This window comes from Lactuca sativa, chromosome 9, assembly GCF_002870075.4.
Source record: "Lactuca sativa cultivar Salinas chromosome 9, Lsat_Salinas_v11, whole genome shotgun sequence".
Taxonomy (NCBI): Eukaryota; Viridiplantae; Streptophyta; class Magnoliopsida; order Asterales; family Asteraceae; genus Lactuca; species Lactuca sativa.
Window position 1 is genome coordinate 224,510,576 of NC_056631.2, and position 11,162 is coordinate 224,521,737.

General features: G+C 38.1%; 2 protein-coding genes across 4 annotated transcripts; one reads left to right on the forward strand and one right to left on the reverse strand.

Annotated features, from left to right (window-relative positions):
* On the forward strand, positions 1-4,563 carry LOC111905933 (methionine S-methyltransferase). 2 transcript variants are annotated; one of them, XM_023901667.3, is made up of 11 exons: positions 1-247; positions 518-711; positions 777-983; positions 1,082-1,555; positions 1,651-1,887; positions 2,014-2,148; positions 2,223-2,543; positions 2,605-2,784; positions 2,892-3,860; positions 3,939-4,237; positions 4,398-4,563. In XM_023901667.3, exons 1-11 carry the CDS (start codon positions 1-3, stop codon positions 4,402-4,404), a joined length of 3,270 nt encoding a protein of 1,089 aa, XP_023757435.1. In that variant the 3' UTR covers positions 4,405-4,563. The 2 variants fall into 2 exon arrangements, with proteins under 2 accessions (XP_023757435.1, XP_023757434.1); XM_023901666.3 differs by having other exon boundaries at positions 4,414-4,563.
* Positions 4,564-5,013: 450 nt separating this feature from the next.
* Positions 5,014-7,137, reverse strand: LOC111905932 (F-box protein PP2-B15). 2 transcript variants are annotated; one of them, XM_023901664.3, is made up of 4 exons: positions 6,847-7,137; positions 6,505-6,756; positions 5,833-5,951; positions 5,014-5,511 (listed from the first exon to the last, which is right to left on the reverse strand). In XM_023901664.3, exons 1-4 carry the CDS (start codon positions 6,865-6,867, stop codon positions 5,097-5,099), a joined length of 807 nt encoding a protein of 268 aa, XP_023757432.1. In that variant the 5' UTR covers positions 6,868-7,137; the 3' UTR covers positions 5,014-5,096. The 2 variants fall into 2 exon arrangements, with proteins under 2 accessions (XP_023757432.1, XP_023757433.1); XM_023901665.3 differs by having other exon boundaries at positions 6,505-6,760; positions 6,847-7,135.
* Between the last annotated feature and the right edge of the window lie 4,025 nt (positions 7,138-11,162).

Here is an 11,162-nt window from a genome sequence, read left to right on the forward strand (position 1 = left end):
ATGGCTGCAGTGAAGGGATTGTACGGGTCGATAGATGAGTTCTTGAAGGACTGTTCACAGTCAGGTGACTCTGCCTACAGTGCATTCAGATCACTTCTAGAGCGCCTCGAGGATCCGAAGACCCGAACCGAAGCCAGGATCTTCTTTGCACATCTCAAGAAAAAGCTCGAAAGCGATGGAGCGTCCGATCAGTGTCTGGATACTTACCATTTCCAAATACAAGACGTATATCTCGGACAAAATGAAGGTCCTCTCTGTCTACTACATATGTACCCAATCGAAGTTGTCGATGTTTGTCACCGTCTATGTTTTTTCCCTTTCCCCTTTTTTGACTAAAATCTGCAATTGAGGTTTGCAAAGAGCAGCACTGGTTATTTGCGTAGCTTTACTCACTTTTTTTTTTCTTCCTTTTTTGCCATATTTGTTGAAATTTGTGTTTATACATCATTTTTCGCAGAAGAATGTATGTCTGGACGAAATGTTGCTTTGCCTTCTTACCTTTTTCTGCCTGATTTAGGTTATCAAAAGAGAAACAAGCTGACTATGATGGTGATCCCCAGCATCTTTATGCCAGAGGACTGGTCCTTTACTTTCTACGAAGGGCTGAATAGACATCCTGACACTATCTTCAAAGACAAAATAGTTGCTGAACTTGGTTGTGGAAATGGATGGATATCAATAGCAATTGCCGAGAGATGGTTGCCATCGAAGGTAATGAGTCCATCCATACTAATGAAATGCTGATTGAAATATGGTAATGAAAATTTCTCCTACAGGTTTATGGCCTTGATATAAATCCAAGAGCAGTGAAGATTTCCTGGATAAACTTGTATTTAAATGCTTTCGATGAGAATGGAGAGCCTATTTATGACCACGAGAAGAAAACTTTGCTCGACAGAGTGGAGTTTTATGAATCTGATCTGCTATCTTATTGCAGAGATAATCACATAGAGCTTGAACGAATTGTTGGATGTATACCACAGGTCTGCTTATGAAATCAGCTACTCTTGTTTTTCATCTTGTGCTTACAATTAGGGATAAATACAAGATTATGTTTTCAATTATCTTCATTGTCTTGTAGATTCTCAATCCAAATCCCGATGCAATGTCCAAGCTTATCACGGAAAACGCAAGTGAAGAGTTTCTATATTCATTAAGCAACTACTGTGCACTACAGGGTTTTGTTGAGGATCAATTTGGGTTAGGTCTAATTGCTAGGGCAGTTGAAGAAGGAATTGAAGTGATGAAACCAATGGGAATCATGATTTTCAATATCGGAGGTCGACCAGGGCAAGCTGTTTGTAAAAGGTTATTTCAAAGGCGTGGTCTCATTGTGACACAGCTATGGCAGACTAAAATTCTTCAGGCTTCTGACACTGACATTTCGGCTTTAGTTGAAATTGAGAAGAAAAATCCACATCGTTTTGAGTTTTTCATGGGACTTGTTGGGGATCAACCAATTTGTGCTAGAACTGCATGGGCTTTTGGGAAGGCTGGTGGACGTATTTCTCATGCTTTGTCAGTTTACAGCTGTCAGCTTCGACAACCGAATCAGGTCCTCTTTAATTTATAGAGCTAAATGCAAGAAATAGCTGATGGGGATACTACTTACTGAAAATTGATTGAATACTAAACCAACTAAACTGACAGGTTAAAAAAATATTCGAGTTTCTGAAAAACGGGTTTCAAGATATCAGCAATTCCTTGGATTTATCATTTGAAGACGACTCTGTTGCTGATGAGAAGATACCTTTCCTAGCATATCTTGCTAGTGTTTTGAAAGACGATTCACACTTCCCATATGAGCCTCCATCTGGAAGTAAAAGGTTCCGGAATCTTATTGCAGGCTTCATGAAAACATACCACCATGTACCAATCACCGCTGATGTAAGAAGTCTTCCTTCCCTTTTTAAAAAAGAGTAAAATAAAATGCTATTTTCCTTTTTTTTTTTACATCTTTTTGTGAGAAATAACTTGCATTCCTGACTTGTTCATTGTTAACCTTGTTGCAAGAATGTTGTTGTGTTTCCTTCACGAGCTACAGCAATTGAGAATGCTCTGCAATTGTTTACTCCCCGTCTTGCCATTGTTGATGATCATCTTAGCAGACACCTACCCAGGCAATGGTTAACTTCACTTCAGATGGAGGTATAATAAATATAATAATAACTTTTAAACATTTACTTCAATATATAATAACAATTTGGGATTAAAAATTTCAGCATAACGAGAATGATAATTCGTGTGCAAGTGGAATTACAGTTATAGAAGCACCACGCCAATCAGATTTAATGATAGAGCTGATAAAGAAGTTACGGCCACAAGTTGTGGTTACTGGGATGGCTGAGTTTGAGGCTGTTACTAGTTCTGCTTTTGAGCATATTTTAATGACTACAATGGAAATTGGAGCTCGTCTTTTTATAGATATATCTGATCAGTTTGAGCTTTCTAGCCTCCCCAGTTCTAATGGGGTCCTCAAATATCTTGCTAGAACTCCATTGCCTCCTCATGCAGCTATTATCTGTGGATTATTGAAAAATCAGGTAATCTGCAGTCTCTGTTTTTGGCTTATTCTGTTGTAATGTACTGAAATTCTTTTTCCAGGTTTATAAAGATCTTGAAGTAGCTTTTGTGATATCAGAAGAGCCAACCATTTGTAAGGCATTGTCTAAGAGTGTGGAGCTACTACAGGGAAATATCGCACTAATTAGCCAATACTATTATGGTTGTCTTTTCAACGAACTTCTCTCATTCCAGCTTCCTGATCGACATCCACCTGCAGAGGTTACTTCTTTCACTTAATTATGTCTTGTATGTAAAGCTAAAAGCTCTTTTAGACGTCTCTACATATATCTAGATTTGACTCCTATTATGATGATTATTTTTTTTAGAGGGAATCCAATGATGCAAAATCCAGTGAAATGATCGGCTTTTCAACATCAGCAATCTCGGTTCTTACCAACTCGGAATTCTCAATAACAGAAACCGAAAACTCTCCCCTGATCCACATGGATGTGGACCAAATCTTTCTCCCCACTCCAACTCCCGTAAAATCCGCCATTTTCGAAAGCTTCGCAAGACAAAACGTAACAGAATCCGAATGCGACACAACACCCAGCCTCAAAACATTCATCAAAACCGCATACGGTTTTTCCACCAATCACAATTCAGAATTCATATACGCAGACTGCCCACAAGCCATTTTCACCAAATTAGTCCATACATGCATTCAAGAAAATGCCACTCTCTGTTTGCCAACAGGATCAAACGGGAACTACATTTCCGTTGCCAAATTTCTAAATGCAAAAATCATGCCAGTTGTCACCAAGCCCGAAAACCATTTCAAAATGACCCAAGATCAACTCAGTGATGTATTGGAAAACGTGAGTAAACCATGGGTTTATATTGCGGGGCCCACGGTAAACCCGACCGGTTTGATCTACAGCAATGAGGAAATCGGAAATTTGCTGACTGTTTGTGCGAAATACGGGGCCCGGGTTATAATTGATACTTCGTTTTCTGGGGTGGAGTTTGAACAGAATTATGGGTTGAAAGAGTGGGATTTGGATGGGAGTTTGGTGAAATTGATTTCGGGAAAACCGAGTTTTAATGTGTGTTTGCTTGGAGGGTTGTTTTTTAAGATGGTTAGTGGAGGGATTACGTTTGGGTTTTTGGTTGTAGATCGGAGGTTTTGGGGTGATGGGATTTATAATTTTTCAGGGTTGAGTAAACCGCATAGTACTATTAGATATACTGCAAAAAAGTTGCTGGATCTTAGAGAGCAGAAAGCGGGGGATCTTTTGGATGCTACTCAAGGACAGTGGAAGTTGCTGTCTGGAAGATTTAAACAGCTGAAAGAGGTAACATTTTACTTTGAAAAGTTATGCTTCAAATTTGTTAGCTCTCACTCTGTCTTCTTTTTTATGTATGACTATTAGACACTGGAGGGGTGTGGTTGGGAGGTAGTTGAAGCTTGTGGTGGTGTTTCCATAGTTGCAAAGCCATCTGCTTACATAGGAAAAAAATTGGAGCTGAATCAACAAAATTCTTCTTGCTCTTGGAAAGCCGTTTTGAATGACTCGAATATCAGAGAAGCAATGGTTAGAGCCACTGGTCTTTGCATCAATGGTCCTTCATGGACTGGAATCCCGGGCTATTTTCGGTTCACGTTAGCACTACAAGACACAGATTTTAACCGGGCTTTAGAATGCATCATCAAGTTCAATGAACTTGTCAAGTAAGTCAAGAAATCGTTTCAAAGTGTTTTTTTTTTTTTTACTACTTTTATGTTATATATATATTCTACTTTGCTAACAAATCACTTGTAATATTTTGTTGTTTTTTTTTTTTTACAAGTTTTATCACCATTGGGGATCTTATTCGTTTATTTGTTTTAGTTTTTAACTTTTATAGATCAATGGCGGCGGCAGCCATTATGTGGGAACACAAACGTGACTAGGGGTGTGGTTTTACAAGTCAAGTTGGAAAAATAATCTGTGTATTTTGGACGGAAACTGGAAATTCATTTTATAATATTATCCACTTGTCATGGATTACGATTAATTTTCTCTAAATATAATCTTTTTTTAATTTAAATGTATATATATTGACTATGTGGTACTAAAGATGGATCTCGTTCACATATTAGGCACCATACCTATCCAAAGACAAATATATCCGCAAAACAGATAAGATTTGGATTCTAGTCAAGGTCGGCATATGATAAGTTCTACGGAACAAGCTTGGAATTCAAAATATTACAAAAATAGATAATTGAAAAAAGTTAAAAGTAAACTAGTAAAGGGTATTGAAGTATTATTATTATTTTATAGGTTTTGCTATTAACACCTACAATTTTAATCGGCTATTGCTGGTTAATGTTTTTTTACACGGTTTGCTATTAGACCATCATGAACCGAAATCGTGGGCTATTTATGGTTCTCGTTAGCACTCCAAGACATATTTTAAGCAAGATTTAGATTGCATCACCAAGTTAAGTGAACATGTCACAAATCGTTTGAATGTTTTTACAAGTTTCATGTTATATGTCACATTTACAACTTCGGTACAAAACACTTCCAATTTTGATAATAATACTAGATAGGTCTAATTTCCATTCCCTCAACAAGAAGCCCTCCTTTTAAATGGACACCTTCAATCTCTTTCAACCTCATTATAACATCTTTTTCATGTATTCCATAGTTGTAAAATTCTCCCAATTCTATCTCCAACCATCCGTCATTTCGTTCATGATAAACCCTAGAAATATTTTCTCCAAATTTTGAGCTTGATCCTTGTTTGGGAGACAAGATTATTGTCCCTTGCGAATGGAATTTGCCCACTTCCAATGAAACCTCGGATGGTAAAATGTCTAAACCATATGCACGATGAGATGCCATATTGACAATGACGTAGGCTCGATATTGGGTATTTGGTGATAAAAGTTTGGTGTTTATTTTTCCTTCAATTTCAAGCCAACTTGTCATTCTAAGCTCCACGGCTTCAGCAAATCTATTAAAAGTTTCATATTTAATCCATAAATACAATTAGCATCATCATATAATCTTATATAATATGTAATAACGGAAAAATGATCAAAATAGGTGTCTAATGAGTAATGACTACATATTATATCACTAAATAACCACCAATTTCTCATAAAAGGGCTCTCCTGACTTTTGACAGTAAATTTTCAAAATTTTAAGGATTTTGTTGTAAGGACCATCTATAAAGCAATTTATCAAAAAGTTGTAGAGATAGATATGATTATTTTATATCAAATGTATAAAAATGAGCATTTATGGTGATTATTAGATGTACATTATACATCACCTTGATTGTAGAATGGGTTTCCAACACCAAAAGAGTGGATTGTCTGACCAAGCGATGTTGAGATCTCTTGCGCTTAACATGTAACATCTTTTACCTGTCGCTTTGTCTATCGAGAATGTCTACAATCCAAAACCACGAGTGTTAGATCAACAATCAATGGATAAAGAGAAATATTTGTGGCAAATAAGATTTTTAATTGTTAAGCAATACAATCAAAGATAAGCAAGAATACATGACACCATAATCTATGTGGTTCGGCTAAAGAGTTTTGAATTACGTCCAAGAACATGAACCACAGATATCTTATATTATTCAACTGTTAACTAAAAATCTTTGTAATTATTGGGCCGAACCCATATACAAGTAAATCTGAAAGAACTGAACGTGTCCCACTTATCAATTTGATTTCACAATTCGGGTTTGTCCACTTTGTTTTGGGTCGGATCATAAATTCATTTGGACCCCCAAATTCCACGTCACACTCTAATATTAATCATTATATCAATTGCATTCTACAAAATTTGCTTTCTTTTGAGTAACTTGGTATAAAGAATAGTTGAGCCATCACAATGAATGTTAACTTTACACCCATAAAACAAAAAAACGATTACTATCCGACCAACAAAATATATAGAGAGAAAACATTTAATAAAATGATTATAAGCTAATTACCTTCATGCCACCATCAATCAAAAGGGGACTTGAAAGCCTGAAGAATAGATCCCTCTTGGATTTATACTTCACAGGACACACACATCTCGATATGATTTCTTGGTAATCAGATGGCAAAAATTCATCCCACAAAACATCCGATTCTGCAGCGTCCCTAATCACCGAAGAGACAACTGCAAACCGACAAGCATCCCGAGGGGACCCACGAGAGAGGATGTGTACTACGCAATCATGGGGCAAATCCTTCATGTTCTTTCTAAGTGAACAACAACATATATATGATATATGAATACATATTTATGTATATCTGCATATGCGTGTTTCATATGAGTGCATACTTACCTTGACCAATCTGCTTTGCATTAATCTTGGCGGCTTTTTTCCTTTTCTGTTGTTTTTATAGATCAATGGCTACGATCCCGCCGGGACAATACACGTGGGAGTAGTTAAGTTTGGTAAACTAGTTTTATATGATCGATTTAATGAAGAAACCCACGTTTAAAGCAAATTTTATACTAATGGATCTCATTCACATGGGCACCAGAGCTCTCCAAAGAAGAATATAAAGGCGAAACATATAAGATTTGGACTGTAGTCAAGGCGGGTGACATATCAATTCTCACGTCTCAATTAGGTATTCAATTAAGAAAATCGATACCTAACTACCTATAATAATACTAACAAGTTGCGGCCATACCTACTAACACAATTTGAGAAACGAGAATTAATGAAAAGCATGGGATGCTAAAAAACTTTTTAAGTTTATAATTCCTTTAAATTAAGGGGCGTTGGGGACAAATCAATTTTTTTTTTGGGAATTAGGTTCAGTGGAGAATAATAAAAATGTTGGGAATGTAAGAATAAATATTGGCTACCCATCTTAGAATGCTATGTTTATAGAAAAAAAAAAAACTTTCAAATATATCAAAATTTATAATGTTTTATTCTCTATTAATCCATATTCATATTGATATATGTCAATTTATTTTTATTTTTTAAAATTAGCACTCATCATACGCTTTATTTACATGTAAATAAACCGTGTATATTTGTGGTTTATTATATCCACATGTTAATAGAGAATGAGTTTTATATAAATTTTATAAACATTTTATTCATGTATAAATAAAACATATGATGAGAGATGAAATAAAAAAGAAAAAAAGTTATATAAAAACTATTATGTTGAAATTAGTGTTGTCGGCAAACTAAACATGAGATTATTTGTTAAATGGTTGGTATAAGAGTTGAATTAATTTGTTATTGTGAGATAAATAAATTATTTTTGTTTATTAATTTAAACTATATTTGGTAAAGAATTGTTGTCAAAGGGTGTAAAGTGTATAGGTTATGAAACTTCAATCGAATTCTCGCGGGTTTGTCGCTCTGATCTGGACCCGAAGTTCAGCTAGGAGTATTTAATGTTGAGATGAGACTCATTTGGTGACATGAAATCAGGGTTTCTTTCATATTTCTCTCTTTAGTTCTCCTCTTGAGCGTTACCTACATGTTATCTTTTCTAGATTAGGGTTCTTAGCTCTTACACTCAGATTTGAGAGTAGATTAGATTTAGAGTTGTAGTAAGTTTGAATGTAAAAAATTAGAGAGTTTTATGTAGTGAGGTTTTCTCGTCTGTTCATTAAAACCAATCGGTTCTTGATTTAATAATAGAGTTGTTGATGTTGTGATAAGTTTTTGTTCATTTATGGTATCAAACCCACACGATTTTGCATAAGGTCCGATGAAGGCATCACTTGTGGTTTGTTGTTGGATTACGGTTCTATTGCTTTGATCTGATAAATCTGAGGTGTGTAGGCAAGTTACGCAGGATGTAAAAAGCTTCAAACTTGCTCATTGGTTCCATAGATCTTGTTAATTGTCATAGTTGTCACTTTTTGCTCCCTTGAGCTTGTGTTTTGGGAGCTGAGGCAACTCTATCACCTTTTGGTCTATATGGAACACTCTTGGGACTTATTGGACTTGGAAAGTTGTTCTTTGGTGCTTGTTCATTAAGCTATGCAATTTGTGTTAGCATTTTTGGTCATTTTAGAGCATAAAGTTTGGATTTTGCAAGTTTGTGACCTTGTTATGGATAAAGTTGGAAACTTTATACATTTAAACATCATATTGGTTTAGATCTAAAGGTTGGAGACGTGGACTTAATGGATTAGCTTGAGAAAGATGCATTTTTGGTCCCTTTGAGACTTAAAGACTAGATATTGGTTGTTTGGACCATCCTAATGGATAAAGCTGGAAACTTTATCCATTATGGAGCTATTAGGAACCAGATCTGAGCTTTGAGTGAAAGGTCTTAATGTAGTAAGTGCTTAAAATAAAGTTTGGCAAGGGACGCCATACACGGGGTGTAATCTGGGCTACGCCCACCGTAGCCTGTGTAACATCCCAAAATTCAAGGCTAAAAATTTCATTTTTAAATAAGATATTACATAAAACCATCAGTACAAAAACATTCATTATAATATTTCATGACAACCAAGGTGTCAGTAATCAACACATATTATCATAAAACCATATCAGAGTGTAATCCCCAAGATCTCATGTGCGAAAAACATAGTGTGATGCGCTGCGATCGAGCCGACTTCTTTCCTTGAAAACAAAATACCTGAAACCAAAACTGAAAACCGTAAGCACGAAGCTTAGTGAGTTCCCCAGATACCACATACCATACAAACCAATTGATCCATACATGCCATACATAGCCAAGAACCATAAATATCCAACATATCCGTAATCAAGTAAGGTGCTATGTGCCAAACATAGTCTTGCTAACGCGCTATGTGCCAAACATAGTCTTGCTAAGGCGCTATGTGCCAAACATAGTCTTGCCATTATGCCACGGGCCGCCACGTGGTCTTTCTTGCCAAGCTGGGGGCCACCCCCTCGGTCTCACAGACAAGTGCCAAGGGACACCCTGGTCTTTTATGCAATTATCACAAGACAACTGTACATACTACTTTACTTAGCTAATCAGCATATAGTGTGCCAGAAGCCACCTCCTGGTCTTTCATATATAATAGCATACAGTGCGCCAGGAGCCACCTCCTGGTCTTTCATACATATTGCCCAAGGCTAACCCCCGGGTCTTCCTACCATACATAATAACATACTGTGTGCCAGGAGCCGCCTCCTGGTCTTTCATGCATAATGCCTAGGGCTAACCTCGGGTCTTCTTATCATACATAAACTAAATGGGCCGGCATTGGTGCCTTAGACCCATACAAACAGTGAGGAGACTCACCTCGCACTGCTGAACTTTGCTGATGATCCTCTAGCTGCTGACTGACAACTCTCTGAGCCCCTGCTCCACTAGCTCCACTAGCTCGAAGGATCTGAAAAGTCACACCAACTATGCTTCCTTTTGCACCACTATGAACCTCCTTCCCTTCCAAGCTTCAAATCACTTCACCAAGGCTAGATCTTGCTCAAAATGGATATGGTGGCTAGGGTTCGGTATTATGGGTGAGAGAGACTGCATATGAACCCTAGGGAAGAGAATGAGACGTTTAAATAGGGCACCAAGTCCCGAACTTAGGGTTTCCCAACCCATACCGGACTCACCGAGTCCATTTGCCGACTCGTCGAGTCGGTCACTTACTCTTCGACCCGGATCTTGCTCGGACTCGTCGAGTTCCACCCTAGACTCGACGAGTTGACCCCTTTGACCCAGGGTTTCCTTTCCTTTCTTGGTCTTTCTGATTATGGGTGTTACAACTCTTCCCCACTTACACTAAACTTCGTCCTCGAAGTTTGCCACGGCCAACTACCTTACCATCTGGGCACCACTTTACCACTAGGTACACACTCCGCCCATCCGATCCAAACCTTGAAGATGTCATCTTAAGAATAACCCGTTTCCTTACTACCTTTAAGTACAATACTTTTATCCGACCGGTAATGATATCGATACTCCTGTTACACTTACCCTTGATTCGCAAGGGGTTTACCCTTTTACCCTTCATTGTCACTGGCCTTCCTAAGGTACTTTCCACAAGTAACAACCTTCCCAATTTCCTCCGAGGACCGATCCTCTGCTGCAACCGCAATCCCGACCACTCCCAGTGTCGACCATCATACCAATACTCACCGAATAATCCCCATGCAATGCTCCAATACTGAAGGCTCCACCAATCATGAGAATTCCGACAATCCTTCGGGTAGCAGATCCCTCTCTATTACGTTTAAGGCTCAAACGAGAATGGCGCCACCGAGCCAAATCCTTTACTCTGAGACCATTTGATCCCGCGATGAGCAGCTTAGCATCATCTAATCAGTTCATGGCTTTTCGCTGCGAATCCCTTACCATCATCCCTGCCTGAAATCCTGATGACTCCCATTCACCTACCGGGTGAACCAAGACCGTCCTGGTCCCAACTGATCTACCATTTCCCAGAATACCGGTTTCCCCCATGCTACCTCGGTGGTACGGGCCCCTCCACCCACACTCCGCAAACCAAGCTACTAATGAATGCCACAGCTTACCTGTAGTCTTACGCCACTCCTGGCCTCCAATGACCTACCGTATTCTGGTCCCAATCATAATGTGGCCCACTCACATCTGAGCGGCTGCCCCATTCTAAACTTGACTATCTGAAAAACCCTGCTAGTGACTCACACACCTGATACATTCGCACTAGCGA